At 42.5% G+C, this 22068-nt stretch overlaps 2 protein-coding genes across 7 annotated transcripts in view; both read right to left on the reverse strand.

Annotated features, from left to right (window-relative positions):
- Positions 1-20: 20 nt before the first annotated feature.
- On the reverse strand, positions 21-11018 carry LOC105422238 (uncharacterized). Of its 4 annotated transcripts, XM_089082161.1 has the most exons (12): positions 9554-10615; positions 7741-8225; positions 7089-7503; positions 6626-6817; positions 5098-5168; positions 4422-5014; positions 3733-3925; positions 3472-3609; positions 3090-3377; positions 2416-2953; positions 1689-1942; positions 21-1312 (listed from the first exon to the last, which is right to left on the reverse strand). In XM_089082161.1, exons 1-12 carry the CDS (start codon positions 9579-9581, stop codon positions 1151-1153), a joined length of 3357 nt encoding a protein of 1118 aa, XP_088938287.1. In that variant the 5' UTR covers positions 9582-10615; the 3' UTR covers positions 21-1150. The 4 variants fall into 4 exon arrangements, with proteins under 4 accessions (XP_088938287.1, XP_011629841.2, XP_088938285.1 ...); XM_011631539.3 differs by lacking the exon at positions 9554-10615 and adding an exon at positions 10623-11018 and having other exon boundaries at positions 3472-3593; positions 3733-5014; XM_089082159.1 differs by having other exon boundaries at positions 3472-3593; positions 3733-5014; positions 9554-10614.
- Positions 11019-16651: 5633 nt separating this feature from the next.
- Positions 16652-22068, reverse strand: part of ed (hemicentin protein echinoid) — a 176553-nt gene continuing 171136 nt past the window's right edge. For all 3 annotated transcript variants that reach the window (XM_089082164.1, XM_089082163.1, XM_089082162.1), the window contains 6 exons: positions 20559-22017; positions 18804-20032; positions 17883-18051; positions 17566-17744; positions 17170-17442; positions 16652-16806 (listed from right to left, as the gene is read on the reverse strand). In XM_089082164.1, coding sequence (XP_088938290.1) covers positions 16652-16806; positions 17170-17442; positions 17566-17744; positions 17883-18051; positions 18804-20032; positions 20559-21985 — 3432 coding nt within the window. In that variant the 5' untranslated portion in view covers positions 21986-22017. The remainder of the gene's footprint in view (positions 16807-17169; positions 17443-17565; positions 17745-17882; positions 18052-18803; positions 20033-20558; positions 22018-22068) is intronic.

Raw genomic sequence — 22068 nt, forward strand, 5'->3', positions numbered from 1 at the left:
AGAGACACATACTTCCTGCATTTTAATTAAAAAAAACTTTTTATTAAACATCAATAATTCGTATAATTAACATTCTATGTACATTGTTATTCATTAATCCATGACAATCTGTTATAAATTAATACAAATGAATAAATAAATAAATAAATAAATAGATAATGAGACTTAACAACAATTATTATAATCAATTTTTCGAAATTCTTCAGTGTAAAGTAAATGAAAATTAATAAAAAAAATACGTAGTACGAAGAGGCATAAAGTTTCTCTTTTCCACCATCATCATAGACATTTATAGTACAGGTATTCCTTTTAGTTGTATTTTCTAAAGTTTCCTACAATTTTTTTAGAGCCTTGCGTTGTTTGCTTGTTGAATGCAAACAATGAAAGAAAATACAATTAAAAAGAACAAACCTTGTGTTATTGAACACTCTTTAATATGCATTTGCTAAATCACTCAAAACAATATAGAGATTGAAACGCTTTCATAAGTAATACCCGTAAAGTTGTTGTCAATATTTATTTTTATAACGCGGTCAGTAATTTATTATTAATAAAATCCAAATAGTCTATTTAAGTATATATTACTGTTTTGTTAACATTTCAGTCTGTAACAACTATAACTTGCATATGATATAGATCAGCTATCTTATCAATTGCTTGCTTAAGGACGTTTTGCGACCAGCAATTCTTATCGTACTTGGATCAAAATCGATCGCATTTCGTTGCGTGAATTTCTCAAAATGTTTCTGTAATGATTAATCGAAATTTAAACTATAAAATTATTTTGCTTTTGAGCAATTCCAGATCTATCTCTGAAAAGCGACATTTCCTATTGCGCGATTTGAAATGCAAAGTTTGTAATAGACTTTCGTAAGAAGGATTGTAAAAACGGATTTTTTAATGGAATAATTTATCTAATAATTTGCAAATAACTTATTTTGTACAAAATTCATACGTTACGGTATCATCATTCTCGATTCAATTCGAAAATAATGAACAAATATAAATTAGAAATTAATATACAGCTAAATTCCTTTCGAACGTCAGAGAACAAAAATTATTTATGAAATTTAGAATTTAGCGAATATAAGTGTGTCTATAACTGTTAATCAAAGCTTTTAATAATTAATTTATAAATACTTCGATAAGACTATCTTTGGGTTTGTTTTTTAGTTGTAAGTTTCTGTAATTTCGCTTTCAATCCGTGCGGATTTAATTTTACTCTTACGACATCAGATTTACTCTCGTACTTTCTGCGAATTTCCTCCATTCGTTCCTTTCGTATTCGCTGCTGTTCTCTCTTCCAGATATCCTACAAAATATGATCCATTATAATTTGTTTGTTTTAATAATTTTATTATGAATATTATAAATTATAAGCGTTATAGCTCTGCAAATTAGCGCGAGACTCATAAATCAGAGGTTCGAATCCCGATCCCGATCGACGATATTTACAAACAACGACGCTCCTCTACGGAAGTCTCTGACGAACCGCCTAAAGTAAAAAATTCAGCCGAAAAAAAGCTCTATATTAGCCGTTCGGAACCGGCGTAAAATTGTAGATCTCATATATCCATGTTAACAATACGCGCATCACGGATATATGCAGGGATATATGTGAAAGGCGTCGGAACAAGTGTCGAAAGATGTCATAAAACCCGCTTATAGATAGATATTGTAAATTATACCTTAAAATCTCGACAAAAACCAAGCCACAGAATGAAGAAGTCATAGGGTTCTGCGGTTTCCAGAGTGGAGCCTTTAGGAACAAATTGATAAAACTTCATCACAGCTTTGAATTTGTTTTTAGCCTCCAATAAATCTTCTTTTTCACTCGCTAATTCGATATTCGCTTTCGTCACAAATGAATCTACTTTTTTCTTAAATATTTTGGATGTAGCTGGATCTGCTTCCACAATTGTACTACACATTTGTGAACATGCTGAAACAAATTAATTTCATTTATTTGTATATATTTCTATAAATAATATGTAACATCCGATTATAAAATAAAACAGATAAAATTAAACGAGAAAACAATAATTATTTCAATGAATATAATATTTTACATTCATTGAAACTAATTATTCATTCATGTACATATTTTTATGTGCACGCCTATGTAGTTTAGATCAAAATTAACACAAAAGAAATAATAATGAAATCATTTTGTATTATGAATAAAAAAGCAATCAGCAAGCAACCAAAAAGCACTACTATGTACTATATTAACATTACATGGATTAAATGGATTAAATTAACGACACAAGATTTATTGGATAAAAAAAATCTGATAACAAACATAATATGAAATTATCTTCTATATCTGTCAAAGTTTAATTAAGGTAATATTTTATAAATTAAAAAATTTTTGATTGATATATCATCGGCAGCATTATTTGTAATATTGCTCACCTTGTAGCTCCTTGTCCAATCTATCGAGTTCTTTAGCGATATCATCGAACTTGATCGTAGATGCGGCTTCTACGTCAGCCGGTTCAGGCACAGGTAAAGGCAACGGCTCTTCGAAGTTATGCTCCTTTTCCTGGGACAATTTCACATTGACGACATAGTGCAACAAGGTGATGCCGGGTACGTTAGATTTCACGTCCTTTAATTTGCCAAGAATTTCCAAGCCGAAGCCATCGGCCTGTCCGCGCATCATATTTCCGCCGTTCATGTAATTACCCAGAGTCAATATAATGGCCATTACTTTCTTTAAAGGCTCGGAGTTGATCAGAAAATCACAGGTAGTTCGCACGTTGTTCAGCTTATACGAGACCGACGAAATCGCGTCCTGGAATTCCGATTGCAACATCAGGCAGGCTATTCTTTCAGAGAAATGTTTTATGCCAGATAACCGTTTGAGAAATAATTCTGGCTGATCGAGAGGAATGTCCGGATAAGTTGCTTCATGAGCTGCGATCTCTTCTATTTCCTTCTGCGTGGGTTTCTATAAATCAGGTAATATTAAAGTGACTCCAGCGAAATTTGATATACTTAGGAATAAAGAGAAATGAGTTTTATATTCGTATTTCGCAACTTTAATTATTATATCTTTATCTCATGATTTATATATATATACTCACGATTTCATAAATTTGTTGCAACGCCTCCAAACTGATAACACTTGTATCTAAATTATAGGCCGCATTCTCGATCTCGCTAAAATCAATGTGTAAGCTTTTTTCAAGAATTCCCACCATTTTTGAACGTTTCGAATCCAGTATTTTTGCAGGTTGAATCTTTGAACTTTTGGATATCCCGTCAATTTTTTTTCCCGCCAGATTCTTTTCTCTTACTTGCCGCGAAAATAAGTCCGCAAATTCCTTCATATTTAAATTTTTCTCTTCCGCAAGTTCTAACCACAGAGGCACCTGTAATACAATAAAAATAGTTACTCAAGAAGAAATCGCTATTTCATCAATAGAAATTTTTTTTTTTTTATTATAATCTTTGCCTTTTGTTTACCTGAGGTGACAAATCTGTAGTGTTTACAGAAGTCTGACTGGCCGAAGTGACTGGCACTAAAATCCTCGTCCAGTAAAGTGGCTTCATAGGCACATCAGGATTTAAAGGTTGCTTTCTCATAACTACAAAAGCAAGGAACTTGTGTTACGCGGTGCAAATATCGGAATCTCAAAACCAAAAGAAATAATAGTACAGCGTACTCTCGATTGACGAAGAGAAATTATCGAGAGTACCCTGTACTTTTGAAATTGTGATACCTACTAGCTCTACTCGGTGGATTCCATCCTCCGGCCGGTGGTGCAGGAAGAGGGCAAGGTCCAATTGTCCCTGGGGGTGGCGGCGGTGCCATTGGCGGTGGTGGAGGACCCGCACCTGAATCTCCGATGGGAGGTGGAGGTGGTGGAGGTATGTCACCCTGCATACCAGGCGGCGGTGGTGGAGGTGGTGGACCAGTCTGCGCAGTTCCAGGTAACGGAGGTGGCGGTGGAGGCACCGCGCCAATAGCATCTGACACGAAGGAAGGCGGCAGAGGAGGTGGTGGTGGTGGTATCCCGCATGTGTTTAACATCGGTGTAGGCGGCGGCGGCGGTGGAGGAGGTATCCCAGTCATGGTAATTTGCATAGACGAAGACATGTCATATGGTGCACTTTGAGAAGGTGGCGGTGGAGGAGGAGGTATACCACTCTCAATAGTCTGGATCGGTCCGGTTAGAAACGGAGGTGGAGGTGGCGGCGGAGGTGGCGGTGGTGGAGGAGGTATCATATTTTGTAGAGGAGACGGCGGAGATATCGCGCTTATGATGGCCTGCATAGGCGGAGGTGGAGGGATCGTACTCGTAGTGCTTGACATCGGCGTGGATGGTGGCGGAGGTGGAGGAGGCGGCGGAGGTGGAAAAGTACTTATAATACTTTGGGACGGCATGGGAGGAGGTGGGGGTGGTGGTACTGACATTCTAGAAACGTCCGTTAATTTTGTTGATGATGGAGCTGTCCTTTCGTCGCCACTTCGGGCCGATTCGGTCGCAAGTATGAACGGAGACGGCGGCGGTGGAGGCGGCGGAATGAATGATGTCGTCGATGTAGATCTCAAGTTTTTCAAGAATGTCTCTGATGGTAATGGAGGTGGTAATGGTACTGGATACGCTGCCAGATCTTCGCTAGATGCGTGGGTCTGATGCGATAAGCACGACCGATCGACCTTGTCAGTCGGTGTGGAGGAAAGCAGAAGAGTCATCTTAACTTGGTCGAGATCCGTAACGTCACTGAGCGTTGATCTACTAGTATCCAATTTATTTCTTTCACTGGCATTTTCATCAGCCAATGATAAACTGCTCGGTGAGGTCTGAGTAGATTGTCCCTTGGTATTTATTTGTCGATCTATAGATATCTCACGCAAACGATTAAGCTCATCTCTCAGTTTCTTCACCTCTTCCTCGTACGAATGAACATCTTCAAGTGTGGAATATTCGCAGCAGGTTTGGCTCGATTTAGTTCGAGCTGAAAGAGGCTCATCTGCCAATGTGCCAGTACTTGTCCGATCTATCTGATTAAAACAAAACATTCCAAAGATAAGTAATTAATAGATATATTAATTGCTGATAAAACTAATAGAAATGAGGATCTTACCAGGGATGTAAAATTCTTCTTCACATCTTTGTTCGATAAGGCAGAGATCGTAGAGATTGGTAATTCTTGTTCTGAAAATTCCATTAATATACAAAATGTAAAATTAGCCCTCTATTATTGAAATCGCGATAAAGCTCAGCAAATATTTTCTCCCAATCTACACTCTTGATTGTCACTTGATAAATCTCTCGCAAGTACTAAATAAATTTTTGAGCAAACAACTGTTTAGTCTTAAACTTAAGTCTTATATGAGTAGAGCGTGAGCGACATTTGTATCTTTATGAACTTGTGATCCGTCCTAATTAACATATGCATGTAGTAAGAGGAATGAGCGACTCTTTATCATCCTTATCTCGTTTTATATTCAAGATGAACGATTTTTTTGTATGCCTTATCGTCTAATCACTTTATCACTAATGCAATTTCTAAGAGCACATAATAAAAAAGTCATGTCAATAAACAATATGAAATATATAGAAAACTCTGGACTAACTCTGAGTTTCGTTTCTGCAAACGTTCGGAGCTCTCATAATGGTAACGTCATAGATTACGTTGCGAAGGAAGAATCTACTCTTCGAAGAAGATCAACTATATTTTTCAATGATTACGATTAAAAATAATTATAACGTGTTCGAAATCAAAATTCGAAATTTTTTTCATTTCAATCGCGACGATTGACACGCGTAATACACACGTTGTACACGGTCGAAAAATGCAAATGCACTTTTTCTATGGCGGTCATTTTTCGACTTCACTTATATATAAATTAGAATATTAGGCACTTCTTCATTTCGCGAGAATTCCGAAGATTTTATTATTTCGGTCCCGGATATTTTATACCCGCGTCGCTCCGCAAGGCACTGTCGCATCTCGCTAGCGGGCGACAGAACACGACGATCCGGACCGAACCCTGCGAACCGCCCCATCGATAAGACTTATCGGCAAACAAGCGTGTTTGATTCGCGCGTATCACTCGCTGTAACCTCGGCCGCGAATGATACGGATTATTTGGTGACCGTTTAAAAACACTTAATCGACGCCGCCGACGATGAAAGAGCCGATTATCCTTATCACCGCGTTCGGCTTAATTGCCGATCGCGATCATGATGATCGTTATCCACCGGTCTTACGACGCCTCGCAATTTTTCACTCGAATGTCTCCCGCGGATTACGTCACTCGTGTATAAAGGTATACTCGGGTATATAAAGCCGCGGCCGTGTTTACCCTCCGTTATCGCGCGTCTTCTCTTCCGTCACGAGATAAGATTCGCGTAAAACCTCGCAATCGTTAGTGCGCGATGGATTCTAGGCCGTACGCTGACCTACACATAGTCATAAAAGTGTTCTTACAAGTGCTTCATCATTTTTATGCCCCGATTTCACGAGATCTCAGAGCCATAGAGAATCTGCGTTGCACCTGCTTCCGAAAAATCATTGTCACTTCACTCGAAAGGAAATGATTCGTTAAAGCATCAAATTGCATATATCTCCGTTGAACAATCTCTATCTTGATCGTCTCTCCTCTCACCTTTAGATTGTTTCTGGCCGATGATATTCTTGAAATTCCTTCTTTTCTTCGTGCTATTTCGGTCCAGAGTCATGCTGGCCACTCTTCTCAGCACTCTGCCTTCGTTTGTCGACGACTCGTAGACGCTATGTCGCCTCTGCGGAGTGCTGAAACTCGGCACCGATATTGCACTTTTCTCGCTCGACGTTGTACCTATAAACGAGATAATTTCGCTTGATATGTACCGAAGACATATATTATATTAATTCAGGTCCAACGTTCATATTACGTAATATTATTTGAGTATGACTTGTACAGGTAATATCACAAATCTATCTTTTAACGCAAATTTATCTACGTTACAAATTGTTAAACACATTTTCTTAAAATTACCATCGACTTATTTAATTTTTCAGTAGCGTATTAGTCGCTCGGAAGACATGACTTTTTTTCAATTACAAAATTAAAATAAAATTATTCTCACTTCGGGGACTCATCACTGAAAGATGGATCTTCTTGTGCTTCGAAATCGTGAACGAACTCTTCTCCTCCTTGTCGGTTTCCGGGATCGGTTTATGTTTCATCACTTCCGGTCTCGTGGCCGCCGTGACTGGACTCATGGTGAGTTCGCCGGGATCGGTAAAGACACTGTCGCTCGAGGACTCTTGACTGGGTGGCGTCGGCATTTCCGTAACAACCAGACCCTTGTTTGCCAAACGCCATGAATCGGTCACCAACAGTGGTGGCAGCTGGGTTGTCTGCGGTGTTGTCGGGGTCTGGGCCGGTGTCGTCGTTGGCGTCGTGGTACTCGTGCGGAAAGGCTCCGTCGTTGTTACGCATGGCTTCGCCGTTATTGCGGTATCCTTGCGACATTCAGGCTCTACACTTTCCTGCGTGTCCTAATTACAAAGCGATTTTACACTACGACTGCTATTCAAGCCGGGGGATACAGATACATGGCATGAAATCTTTTTTCCTCTGTCATTCAATCGGCAAAGTTCTATTTTCACGAGTGATTGAAAACAACAAACTGCACGAAATCTCTCGTCAAACCTTGCCTTTCAGAAAGCCTCTTCTCCCGATCGATAATTTGCTAATCCGTCTTGAGATGGAAAAAAAAAAGTGGTACCAAATACCTTAGATAACACGACCGTCGGTGGCGGCGGCGGTGCCTGTCTCTTGACGTGTCCCGGCGTGTGCACCTTCTCGAAACTGATCTCAGTCGGCTCGCGTGATTTGTCGCGCCTCTCCGGAACTTTGGGTGGTTGGTCCCGCTTATCTTTCCTCTGGTCCTCGGCCGTCTCGAGCTCATCCGCGGACGTGGACGTTGGTACCGTCGCGGGCTCCTTCCTCCTCAGTTTCTTCTTGCTGTCGCTCTGCAGATTGCCCATCGTGCTAGGCAGCTCTGGTGTCAAGCTTTCCAAGTTGCCCCAGGAGTAGAACAGTCGGATGTTGTTGACCCAGAGGTGGAAGAAGTCCGACAGCTTTGATCGCGACGACCGCGCCTGGGCCGCGGCTGCGCCTTGACCATGGCGGGCCTGCATCCGTGGTCGATAATCGGGAGCTGCGGCACTCGCGATCACGGCGTCGTCGTTCAGACGCTCCCGTCGCGCGTTGGTCGCTGCGAAAGTAAGCACGGAGAATTGTCATCACATCGCAAATTTTGCCCGGCGTGCTTGCGACGACTTGAATTCAATAACGCAACCGCGCAGTCCAGGACCACTTACATCAATTTAATCAAATTAGCTTAGTACTAGCTCTAACTAACTAAGCTTTTTGCTAACTGCAATATATAAAGCAAATAGCGTAATTCTTTTAAGTCCTATGTTAGTTAGAGCTGGAATTAGCTAAAAGCTTAATTAGGTTGAAAAAAAAGCCAAAGATCTAGATCAAATTCTTGATAATCTAATTCGCTTTGTAAAACTTATTAAGATTGCATAAAATATTAGAGGTCCAAAGGCAAAGAATAAGTAATAATCTGCAATTATTAGCGGTTTGCGAAAAGTGCGTAACTAATGAATAATAAATAGCAAATTTATTTTTTCATGTTACGTTTCATTAAATACAATCTTCAATATTAATAAGCTAAAAGTCAAAATTGTATTAGTGATCAATGAACGATAAAAATCTCGCATATCGTAAAATAATAATAAATGTAAAATAATGTATAAAATAATATATGATGTGTAAAACAAAGGCTTTTCGTTAAAAAAAAGAAAATAAAAAGTATCGATTGACATTGTTCGACACTAATTGATCTTGAATTACCTCGATAACTGGATATTTCTCGGATATCGTTGCGTAATCGGATATTGATAGTGCCAATATTAATAACCTTATGTCACACGCAGTAACCAAGCGGTACGGCGTGTGCTATCACCTGAACACTAACTGAATATGCCCATATACAGGACATCGATCTGTTATTACCAGAGCATGTATATATATATATATGACGGTGTCATTGGCAACTATTATTATCTTGAACTCTGGGATTGATCGTGTAATCTTTCCATAGGAGGGCAAAAATGGGGCAAAAAGGGAAAACTTTTATGCGGATTTACGTCGCAAACATGATAACGCAATAATTTCTTTCTTGACAGACATCGTACTATTACACAAAATTTTCTCTGATATTCAAAATGATAAAAAGGTCGGCGATTACGTAATACGTTCTCCAACGAGTTCGAAGTTTAGCGATAAATCTTACGAAATTGGTTACCGGCCTCTGCGCCGAGCGAAATTATTCGATATTGCGTTGATATTTTTTATCAATATGTATGAACATGACGCGTGAATCAAATCTGAATTATGGAATGCGAACGTTTGTCGATGATAACTTCTTAAGTGAAGAAACGAGAGCTTTATAAAATTTAGCTCATTTAGCTTTATAAAATTTTTCGCACAACATCTTACTTTATGAAAGACTCGTTACAAAATTGAATGTACCATTCAATGGTCGAGTTACAATCGGCATAATGCACAAGTATTTTCTTCAGTGTAGCATTCATTGATTACAATAAATAAATAAACTGTTGCGTTCTTCTTATCTCGTCGTTATTGATATTTCTTTTTGAAATTACATCTTCCATTTTTTATTGAGTCGCGTATTAATACCGATAATTATACGAAATACACTAGCACAACATTTTTTTTTTCACTGAGGATACACGTAACGTTTTTAATCACCAAAACTTCAGAAATAACGAGTCGATACGTCGCCATGTGGTGACGTCGGTCACGCGATTAGAACGCGGTACCATCAGTGCCTATTCGTTGTTGCCTATTACTTGCCTCGGAAAATCAATTTTGGGGGATACTTCAAGGACAAGAAATAATAGCATTATTCTACAATAGTAAACTCTAGCATTCTTCTACAATAGTAGAACTCAAGACAATCCTGATTAAAAGTTATATGCAGCGCCTTTATTAAATATGGGACAAATTAATTGACTATTATAAATTAAAATATTTCGATAAACCTTTTTAAGAGAGAGAGAGAGAGAGGACACTTCTTAATTTTTCACATTTAACTTTGCAATTAATTATTTTCAAAGTTTTTAAAATTTAAGTTAAGATTTAAACATAAAAATTGTTATTTTTATTGTATTCAACATTTACCGCGAAGCAAAGTATAACAGTTATTTAATGTAATTATTTATTGTAGTTAAATATGTGAAAATAATATACTTATACGATGTGCAAGAGATAATAAAAATGTTCTATTAAAGGAATATCGAATAATCTTGTCTACCGCCATTATTTATAATACCCTCATCGCATTTGACTGAGAGTGCGGGAAAACTCGGCGATGTTGCTACATTAGCATTAGCTTCGTAACACTATTCTATCATAGGAAATTAGAATCATCGTCAGGATTTCGAAGGATTACGGGCATGCTCGGTAGAGTCTCGCGTGTCAGAGCAACTTATTTCTCAACGCTAGTAGCGTGCCGTGTAATTTGGCGCGATGAAGAAGAAGGGTTGCGTTGCACATCCCGTGCGTACCCCTCTCTTACCTGATTTTCTCGCGTTTCGACAGCACCGTCAGCATGTTACACGTTGCACCGTGCGTTTCGCGCGTACTACTGGAAACTCGCATCTCGTCCATTATCGATTTTTGTTCTCGGCGATGTACCGCCCCGCGCATTTTTCACCGGCCGCTCGCACCACGACTGTAAAATATCGCCTCGGTTTCCGAGGGAAACAGGAGTATCGTGCAGGGTGAAAAGCCCTTACAGCGTTTTATCGAGCATGAGAAGTGGGAGGAAGCCCCGGACGGCGCAAACTCGGCGTGCCATCGAGCCCTCGTGGTCGATGTCTCGATGCCGAGGTCGACGAAGGTAACGGCCACCCTCTCGATAGTTCGTATCTCTCGTGATATAAATCGCACGTGGGAGAATCTGGGATCCAATTTCCCATAAATTCCGACTGTCCGAGTACTAAACTTTTTTGTTCAAAATATTCGAATCATAAATCATATTCAAGTTACTACAGACGCTACAATTAAAAAAAAAATATATATATATATATAGAGTTGAGGAAAATTTTTCAAGCCTTTTTTTTCTGCTATAATCTTTGCAACAATTGCGGATTTGATGGGCGGAGAAGAAATGAGAGCGAAACGGGAAGAATCAAATACGCGGGAGATCGTCGCTTCATCGTTTATTTTATATTGCAACATAAAATTTGTACAAATAATAATTCATTATAATATTATAACTATGATAGTGTTAATTAATATACGGCTCTCTCGTGCAACGCGTGCACGCACGTGCGCGCGACGCGGGCGACGTACGCGCGTTTATTTAATTAATATTGCGAGCGGATCGCGCGCAGGTGCGTGGCACACGTTGCGTACCGGATCATTACGATGGCTCGGCGATCTTCACGAAACCGATCCCACCGGTAGGAACCGACGGAACCTACTCGTGAGGATCTAATGTCGTCCTAAATGGCATCCGGCACTCGTAGGCATTCTCCCTTTTTTTTTCTTCGAGACACTTTCGTTCGCTTCCCGGATACGTGGACGCACATTCGAGTCGAGTTGCGTAGACTTAAAGCGAGATAAATTGATCGTCTCTCTCTCTCTCTCTCTCTCTCTCTCTCTTTCTCGTTTTACATCGGGGGCTGTACTATTTAATAGTTTGGAGAAACGTACGTCCTCGTATTTACAACTACTTCGGCGAGCGACGTTATTCAACGAAAACCTACAACTTAGCTGCTCGTCTTCGTTACAATCATTTTCTTATAACGTAACATTTTCTTTTTTTCCACATTTTCTGTTTCCTTTTTTTCCCTTAAAATTTATCATGCACGCATACCCGCGCACGCATTCATACGTACCGCTCACACACACACACACACACACACACACACACACACACACACACACACACACACACACACACACCACACACCACACACCACACACACACACACACACACACACACACACACACACACACACACTTTTGTTTCTCTCTCTCTCTCTCTCTCTCTCTCTCTCTCTCTCTCTATCGCGCTCACAATCTCTTTTTCTTTCCTTTGCCGCTATGTACAAAAACCTCGCAGGGTAATTCTCGTTCTTCTCGCGCGTAAGGTAGCGAAGATCGATCGAACACGGTCTTGTTGGCGTTCCTGAAATTTATTAACCCTATATACGCGTGTTTAATGTACATGTACCCTCTACGATTTTTCGTTGTGCAAAAATATGTCGACTACATTTTCTCCGTTCTTTTTCCCTTTTGCCCTGTCCCGCCCTGCGTTCGCCTTTCCGCAGCCCGCCTCTATCCCCTCGTATATCGCGGCTAGAATTTATGCGGCATCCAAAGCCGAGGGGCATAGCCGTGGATGCATCCGAGTGTCCCTTGAGTAATTGTACCGAAACGAGTAGATTCCATTTATCTTGAATATCGACGTCTAACGACGCAGCACGCGCGTAACGTCTAACGTTAATGCTTAACTTTTGCTCTATGAAAGACATGGAAGTAGGAGATTTTCCGTGTGTTTTTTATACATCGGTGAATTATCTTGCGTCAAAGAACGCTTTTATAAAAATGCATTATAATGCACAGAAGTAAAAAAAAAGAATATCTAAAAATACGAGGCATTAATAAATTGAAACATTAGATCAAAATAAAATCAGAATCAGGAAGGAAAGATAAAGTCTATATAATTAGTAAGTAGCAGTTGTAAAAAACTGAATCAAAAATCTTTATCCCGAACAGGAGGGATAAAGAAAAAAAAGAGGAGGAGACTAGATATTCTTTTTCATATATATATATATATATATATATATAAAATGAAGTATTTCAATATTGGATAACATATTAATGTCAGTAAAGCGAATTCTCTCACAAAAGATACATCAGTGATGAAAATCGGCGGACGAAAAGTAAAAAGGAAAAAAAAATAAAAATATTACTGCCACGAGCAGTAATGGCTCGACCGACCTCACGCTTGATAAATATCACCGTTCAATTTCATTAGCGAAGTAATCAGCGAAGAAGATTACGTCCAACAAGACTCGTTACGATCGCGTTATACGTGCAGCACGACATCGCTTTTGGTGGAATATACTTAAGGTATTTGTGTATTCTCTTCCCTCCTAATTGCACCTACGTCGTGGTACACGAGACTAATGGCCACACAGAGCCGACAGTGTTGAAACGTCGATCCGCAATAGCGGACGCGCAATCGCAACGGTCGAGACGGGCGATCGTCCGACCACGATGTCTCCGAGATTGCATTACGAGCAAATGAGATCACAAACGATACGCGAACGAACGCGGCCAAAAGTCACCGCCGTTTATCATCCCTCGCAGGACTCGCGCAGAAGATATGACAAAACAGGGGGAGAAGGATTGAACGCGGCCGGCGAGGCTTTGACGAAGAGGAGCAGCATAGCTCTTATTCTGAATGGGCATTTCTTCCATTCCAAGAGTGAAACCGCACGATCGACATAGACATTGTACAATCTATCATGCTACGGTGTTCGTAAAAATCTACGACAAAGTGGAACATATACTGACACGCAATACAATGTCGTAATCGATCATTTTAATACAGTCATCAGCAAAATGCATTTGTGCTCCGTTTTGTTATATTTTTTACGTTCTGTCGTGCGAGCGAAGGAAAACGAAACTTTGCCGGCGCGTTCGATCGACGATACAAAAATAAAAAGAATATATATATATATAAATGAAAGGAAAGAGAAAGGGAGGATAAAAAATTCAACAAAAGGCGCCGCACACGTAATTTCTACACGTCGCGTACAACTATAAAACGGAGTGACGCGTAGAATTCGCACGACTGTAAAAAAAAATGTGAATATATTTAGTGTCTATCGTTAGTCCGAAGTATCGCGGGCTGAAACAGCGAAATTCGTTGTCGTCGAAATTGTTTTCTTTTTTCGGCTCGTCTGAGAGTTTTTTATGTCTAACTCGTGACTCGCAAAGCGTGACGCAAATATAATTACAGATCATCACGGGCTTTTTAAGTACCTCAGGAGACTCGCTTGATTATTTACAGCTGCATGAACACTCAATGCGCCGTCAATTTTCCGGACAACAGTCCAAAAGATTAGTCTAAAGAATGTCTGAAAGATGGGGACATCCCCTAGACGCAGCTCGGACCAAATTATCTCGATTTTCATCACGAGATAGACAACGTCGAGATGATCGTCTCGCCGATTTCAGCCCGATGACCCGCACGACGATCTCGATCGAAAACTGTTACCCGCGAAAGAATACATCTCTTATTTATAACGCTACGTCCTAGTACTTACAAAACCGGGCGACGTTAATCGCCCCCGGTCAACGTATTTATATATCTCGGATCAGTGCGATAAGCCGCGATCGCTTGTCGTTCGAAGAGACGGCATCATTCTCACACTCGTGTATATAAAAGTATAAAATACATCGAACGCCGCATCGAGTCTTCATCGATAGGCGTAATCAGACAGGTTCCGCGCGTCATTGACTCGCGAAATTTTCTGTCGACCTGTCCTCGTTTTTGAAATATCTTTCCGCTTATATTTACGACGTCCTTTCTCGTGTGAGCGGCCGGAAATTGATGTGTCCTGATATTTTAACGGTGTACTCGGAGAACGCTCGTGGACACAGTCTCGCGAAGAGTGCACGCGTCTTTTACAATAAATACGCTCGGCAGAAAAAGGAATGTGTTCACAATCATAAAATGAAAAAATGCGATAAAATGACGAGCGCAGTGATAATCGATAAAATTTAACAAAATAATATCGTATGTGATAATGTCACATGAAATTTCATCGTAAGCCGCTGGGATTGATTAATTATATAAACGCGATCAACGCATTGAATCCGGGTTGGCAGTTAATCGTCCCAATCAGCAACATTGTAAAGTATTGATAAAATTGCCGAATTCAAAGTGTCAAGAATAATAATCAATCTCCAACGGTTTAAAAATACAAGTCTGAACGCTGCATATTGATGATGAGATTCGACTTTTCGGAAGATGTTCAAGATAACGATTAATGTTTAACCAAAAATATCTATGTTTTAAACAATAAAATTCTTAGAAAGTTTTAATTGCCTAGAGTTAGATATTACAAAGGTTGATAAATTAAATCGGCAAGGAAGAAGACGCGCAAAATATGTTGTCTTCTTTGTTGATAGTTGATAATTCCTTCGTAAAGATGTATCCTTGATGTCCTCCAGTATTCTTGATTCATCAGTACTCGCGCATGTATCGATATCACTGTAATCACTGTAATCATTTCACTCGAATACAATCACTTTCACAATTGTTCCGATAGAATGATCACTCTGAGCGTCTGGACATTGTCGTTGTCGAGAAGTTTGTTGGACCCTTTGAACGATACCCCGTCCTCTTCGAGACTCTCGATGGTCGTATGTTCGCATCCTTCTGCCTCGGCCCTCTCCTCTCCCGGCGGAACATTCTCTTGTTCAGCGCTTCCTCTTGCGAGCAGCAGCGATTCGCGAGGAGTTTTGATCATGTCGACTGCTGGAACGTCCAAATCGATTGATGCGGAATCAATATTGTCCTTTGTGCATCCTATCTGCGATCGTTCACGCGTGATTGGACTCTGCGACGCGTCGGCGGATTTTTTGGAAGCGGAACCAACGACAGTACATTTCGCGGCGAACTCTGGAGATTTTTGATTCCGCGATCCGCGAGTAGAGTCCGCGTCCGCACAACGGCTCGTCAATGGAGATTCTCTTGAAGGATCGTTCCGAAGACGACGCAGGGAAAGGCCGGGTGAAAAGGATAAGTGCGGTAGCCTCTCCGTGGCTTTGGAAACGTCGAATTGAGCTCGCGGGCTTCCGCTTAGCACCTTGATATCCGTAGAACAGGCCTTCGTGTCGATCTCGTCTGGGCAGGCTTGCCCTTCCAAGGACGAAGGCCGTTCCAATAGACAACCACCTTCGAACACACGAGGATTTACCTCAGTGTCCACCTTTAACGATAATCCCGCGGCTTCGTCGAGCATCTTTGTCGCACCGTCGTTGTGTTCTTCCGGCTGATCGACGGCTTCGGGAACAGCCTCCAGGAGTCCTGAGCGATCGACCCGTAATGATACGCCGCGCGCAGTCACGTCCTCCGCACCGGTAAGCACGCAAGGACGCGGACACGTGACAGGATCTGTCTCCGCGATTTCCAGCAACCCGGATTTGTCGATTCGTCGGACCGTCACCGGAGCCGGAGCGCCATCCAGATCGCCGTATGGTGTCAACGCGTGACGATTCCTCGCGTAATAATCCTCCGCGGGCAACAACGACGGGCTACGTCCTAAACCTATGTCATACGCTGCGCGATGCGGAAAGTGCGGCGGACGCGTCGGAAGACCCAGTTGCGCGGTCGCCGTCGCGGCCGTCACGATCGACGGCGGCACGGAAGGATTCTCAAGGACGATCTCCATACGGTGACGATGGCGATGACGGTGGTAGAGGTGATGCGGACGTTGCTGCGCCACCGTATGGCATGGGGCCTGCTGCTATAGCCAGGTGGTACGTGTGTTTCCGGCTCGTGAGCCGGTAGGCAGGTCTCAAACGATTATCTCCCGGATGATTCTACGCCTGTTCGGCGTGGAGTAGCCGGATTCGAGGCTCTCATCGTACGAGAGACTGACCTGTTGCGGCGGTTTCGTGTCCTCGTCATAATTCTCCTGATATGGCAGACCCGACACGTCGTAAGGCGAATCTGTCGGAGATATGGCAGACAATTAATACGAAGGTAGAATTACAGAGATTGCGGAAGAGGAGGGCAATGTACGATGGGAAGAGAGAGAGAGAGAGAGAGAGAGAGAGAGAGAGAGAGAGAGAGAGAGAGAGAGAGAGAGAGAGAGAGAGAGAGAGAGAGAGAGAGAGAGAGAGGAAGGACGAAACGAGCCTCTCTGGGGATGGAGGTACCGCGAAACAATGTAGTGCGGAAGATCGATGTAACGTACGATATAATCTATAACGCTGCAGCCCGGCACGCACATCGGCAATATAGGCACTGTCATTAGAAGCTAGGCGAACTAGACGGGGAGTCACGTGAAACGATCGTAAGGCTAATACTGACCGACGTGTTTCTGAGACTTGACGACAGTGGCGAAGGGCTCCGTGCAGAACTGCTGCCGGCTCAGATTATGGCTCTCTCTATAATCCTCTCGCTGTGGGAGATAATGAGGGTGCGTGGGGTAATCGGACTCCGTGGTGCCATATCCGAGGTCGTACGGCTGGTTAACGCCGTTCGCCGCGGCGGATTTCATCTGCCATATGGAGTCCTGCGAATTGACGGAACCGCCGTTGTTGGAATTCGAGTAACTGTTGTCCATGTAGCCCATATTCACGCCTGAGAAAAATCAAGAAAGGATGTATAACGTATCTGCATACTTCCCGAATACCTTTTTTACAGGACGTAACGATGTGAGAAAAGGAAAGTTTTTGCGCGAAAATTATTACCCGCGATACTTACCGTTAATATTGTGATTAGGTTGATGATAACCATATCCGGATTGCGAATAAGCGGGCGTTTTTGAGTCTTCCAATGCCAAGGCATGATCCAAACTATGCTCCAGTGCTTTATTCTCAGCATAATACGGTGGCGGTGGTTGAGTTTGTTGGCCGTTACCTGCCACGAGGCTTGGCCGCACGCTGTGAAAAAGAAATGTTAAAATGCGCATAAAAAAAGGAATTTGAATGATTCATGTCTTCCCTTGCATTCAAACCGTATGACGATGCATCGACTCCAACATTCTTCTTTTACAAGAAACATTAATTTCGAAAACTTACGCGTTCGAGTCCATTTCATAATCTTTTGCCTTCGTTGCGTGTTTCCGTCGGCATCGGCAAAACAATAGCAGCAAGGCCGCGAAGAGTAGAAAAACTGCGCCGCTTACTATCAGAGCGATTAAAGTTGGCGTTCCAAGAGCGCCGGCTTGTGCGATGTAAGACGGTCCGACTGCGAGGAATAGAAAAAAAATGCTTAAATTCGCGCGAAAATCGTCGAAAACAAAAATACAATTTCTAAAATAACTCTGTTTTATATTCGTATTGAAAATATATTCTCTTAGAATTATACAAAATAAGTGGTTATTGGAAAACAAATCCATTAAATTATTATGATGAAAATATTATGATGTTATGATGATGAAAATATATTCTCTTAGACTTATACAAAATAAGTGGCTATTGGAAAACAAATCCATTAAATTATTATGATTTCTTTAAAAACAAACAACTTCTTTCAATGTAATTAATTTTGTACTATTAAAAAGCAAAAAATATCTGACACAAACGTCCATTAAACTAAAAGATCAAGAGTTTTTTAAATTTATTATTAAAAACGCTCTTAAAAATTCCAAGAGAGCATAACTTTCAACTGTGATGGAAACTTCCATTTGTAAGCTGGTTTAAGTTAAAACTACCTCGTTTTAAAAATTTATTTCTTTCATTCGAGTTAGAATTACAAACTTCTGTATAATTTAGAAACTAATAAATCTTTTAGCTCTACAATAGAGAGAGAGAGAATCATTATTTTAATTGAATAATTTAAGTAAATCATTAATTAATTATTACATTAATTATTACATCTTATAACTATTAATAATTTTCTTATAATTATGAAACTATGGACTTTGTAGTAAATAATAACAACTTTATAAATATTGCTTTTTTTCTTTCCCGATTATTTCTGTTGTAAAATAAACTTACTTTCAGCTTCCGCGTACTCGCCGCATTTTTGTCGGTCGGCTTTGAGGCACAGCCTAACTCTTAGTCGGGGTTCCGACTCGGCCGCTTCGGGATCGTCCAATATTCCTTCTCTTTGAGTAGGCGCACTTCCGAGAACTTCGAGGGGCCACTCATCGACTATTCGCCATGAACTATCCGAGCCTCCATCGAACTTCTCGATAAACGCCACCAACGCCAAGCACGTGGCACCCACGTTAATAGCGAGCGTGCTACTTTCCGGATCGAAGCTAACTCTGAGTGGTGTGGGTATCTTGGCCACCGCCGTGGTAGCGGATACTTCGTCAGAATAATCAGAATGATTCTTGGTGTTGTAAACCTTCACCTTGAAGGTATAGGTTTGATGCTGTTCCAGATTGGTCACGTTACAAGGGTTCGATCGCCGACAGTCGAGTTCGAGCCATTGACCGGCTGGTCCTCGAGGAGGTGCACAGTCCGGCGCGACTATTTCGTCACCGCCGGCTACTCTTCTGTATGAAACAAAATATTTTGTGATGGATAGGCCACCGTCGAAACCGAGCTGCCACAAAAGAGTGACGTATGTGGGTCCAATCTCCATGGCGGTGATGTTAGTCGGTTTCTCCGGTGCTCCCTTCGGCTGTAACCTGATGGTGGACATGACGCTACCTTGAGCATTAGCGGCGCGACAGGTATAATCGCCATAATCGGACTCGCGGATGTTGGTCATTCTCAGGACGGATGTATAGGCATCGTAGTTATCGCTCGTTGTCGTTATTTCGTAGTGACCGTCGCTGGAGGAGCCTTGAAGAGTCGCGGCGTTGGTACCGAAACTCCATTGGAATTCGGGCTTTGGCCATGCCTGAACCTTGCAGGCCACCTCGGCGGTCTCCATAAGATTATAAGCCACCTTGCCGTGCTGATGAAGGATTATGGGTTCGTGCTCTACTTTGAGCATCATCGTGGACTCGACTTTCTTCACCTCGTTCATGAAGACGCAGGTGTATTTACCGCGATCGCCCGCCACGATTTCGTCGGTCTGCGGACGAGCGTGACCCAAAAAGCTCAGCGAGGAATTTACGGTTATTACGCTACCGTGGCCCTCCGACGTCGTCGTAATTACTTTGTAGAGCCTCTCGTCGCCCGTTAATTCTTGATCGTCCTTCAACCAGCGCACGCTAGGCTGCGGTTTGCCCTGCGCTACGCAGTGTACTTGGAATGATGACTCCCCGACTCTGTGATAAGCAAGAAGACGTTACATTATTAGGACGAAAGATATATCTTGTTTTACCTGCGCAGTTATTTATTCGTCGGGCGGCGCATAGTTCAACGAAGAGGTACGTAGAAGAAAGCAAACGTAAAGCTTGCGAACCTTTTACAATTACGACAACGACGTTTAGTACGACTTGAAAATTAAAGGACAAAGTAGATCAAGAAAATACGTTGAAACTTTATAAAAAGTGAAATGTGCTCGCGGAAGTAAATTGCTATTCTTATTACATGTAGACTAAAACATCTAAAGCATGGTAAATGTATATCTCTAAAAATGTTTGTTTCAGAAAAGAACAATCTGTCTTTTTAAAAGTTATAAAAATAGAAAAGAATATTTAAAAAGTAAACAATAATTACGTTATTCAATCTGCAGTTTGCAAAAATAAGAATAATTATTTTTTCATAGTAAAAATTATAGTCTTTCTTGATCTAAAAAAAAAAAAAGAAAAAAAAAACAAGAAATTGTATATACGATTGTTTTTTACTTACTTCCTCGTAACATGCGGCTGCAGTTTGGTAAGTATCTTTGGCGGCTGGTGAACGGTAAGATTTACCGACGCGGCTTCACCGATGCCGATTTCGTTGATCGCGTGGCATTTGTAGGTGCCTTCGCTGCCGAGGTGCACCGAATCGATTTCGTATTTCGGGCCGGACGGTGCGGGCATTAAAATCGTGCCACCCTCGCCTTCTTTCCACCATTTGTATTGCGGCTCGGGATAGCCGGCCGGACTGGCCATACACGTGAGTATCACCCGTGAACCCTCGACGGCGACCGGCGAATCCGGGGTCACTCTGGCCGGGCCGGGTTTGTGCCGTACACGGATCGTCACGCTGGCGAAGGCCGAATGGTTCCTGCGTTCACCGCCGGTGGGATAAATTGTGTTCACCGCGCGACACGTGTAGTTACCGGCGTGCTCCGCGGTGACACGGGTCAGTCGCAGGATCGAGCCTGGCTGCCTGAACTCCGGTCGGCCGTCCCGCAGCCACTCGATCACGGACGGCATCGGGTTGGCGGACACGTTGCAGTGGACGGTCACGCTGTCCTCCACATCGGCCACCCTAACGACGTCTCCCTCAATTGATACCGTAGGCGGATAGAGGACGTCTAGGGCCAGAGAGGCCTCGGCATGCTTGCCGAGACCGTTGTCCGCCTGACAGGTATACCTGCCGACGTCCTGCAGCGTCACTTTGGGTATCACGTGCTCGAAGTTGGTGGCGATGAAGCTACCGTCTCGCCACCAGCGTACCATGCCGACCCTCGGCTTCGAGTCCACGTGGCATTTGAGGGTCGCGGTGCCGTTCACCTCGACCTTGAGCGGGTTCTCCGGGCCGACGGACACGCGCGGGAAGTAGTTGACGTCGAGTGTCACCGAGGCGTCCAAAGTCTCGCCCTGGCGCATCGCTCGGTTTCTCACAACACACCGAAAGATCGCTCGGTCGTCCTCCCGCGTGGGCTCCACTACCAAGGTCCTGCCGGTGTGCAGAAGCGTGGTGCTGTTGCCGCGGTACCATCTTACTTCCGGTTCGGGACTGCCGCCATAGGTATTACACTGTAACTCGAGTCTTTGGCCCTCCGTGGCTGGTGTGGAGGTCGGTGTTATCGTCGGCGGACCCGGCGCTCTCAGCACCGTCAGAGTGATGTATTTCCTGTGAAGATCAGTGCCGGTGCTGCTGACCTTCACCCTGCACTCGTACTTGCCGTTGTCGCGCTCGTAGGACACATTTCTAATTTGCAGATCGTAACGGCCCTCCTGCAGGTTCATGTATACCTTGTAGTTCGGCGACAGCGAGCGGTTCTCGATTGCCGCGTTGTCGAGATTGTTATTCGTATGGGTCAGCCAGAAGCACGTGACGTTTTCCCGCGGCGGCGGGAATCGGCACTGCAACTGCACCGTCGAGCCCTCATGCGTGTCCATCTGCGTCTCGTCGACGCGCGCTCTGACAGGTGCTGAAACAAAACGAGCAAAAGTTCGTTAAAGCGACGACGAATGTCGACAAC

Source organism: Pogonomyrmex barbatus, unplaced genomic scaffold, assembly GCF_055798465.1.
Source record: "Pogonomyrmex barbatus isolate J1 unplaced genomic scaffold, ASM5579846v1 scaffold5, whole genome shotgun sequence".
NCBI lineage: Eukaryota > Metazoa > Arthropoda > Insecta > Hymenoptera > Formicidae > Pogonomyrmex > Pogonomyrmex barbatus.

Coding starts and splice junctions, on each gene's coding strand:
- LOC105422238 (XM_089082159.1), bottom strand. CDS start 9,581: ATGCCGATTGTAACTCGACCATTGAATG. Junction 6,818..7,088: donor TTCAGTGATGAGTCCCCGAA/GTGAGAATAATT, acceptor TCTCGTTTATAG/GTACAACGTCGAGCGAGAAA. Junction 2,954..3,089: donor TGCAACAAATTTATGAAATC/GTGAGTATATAT, acceptor CCTGATTTATAG/AAACCCACGCAGAAGGAAAT.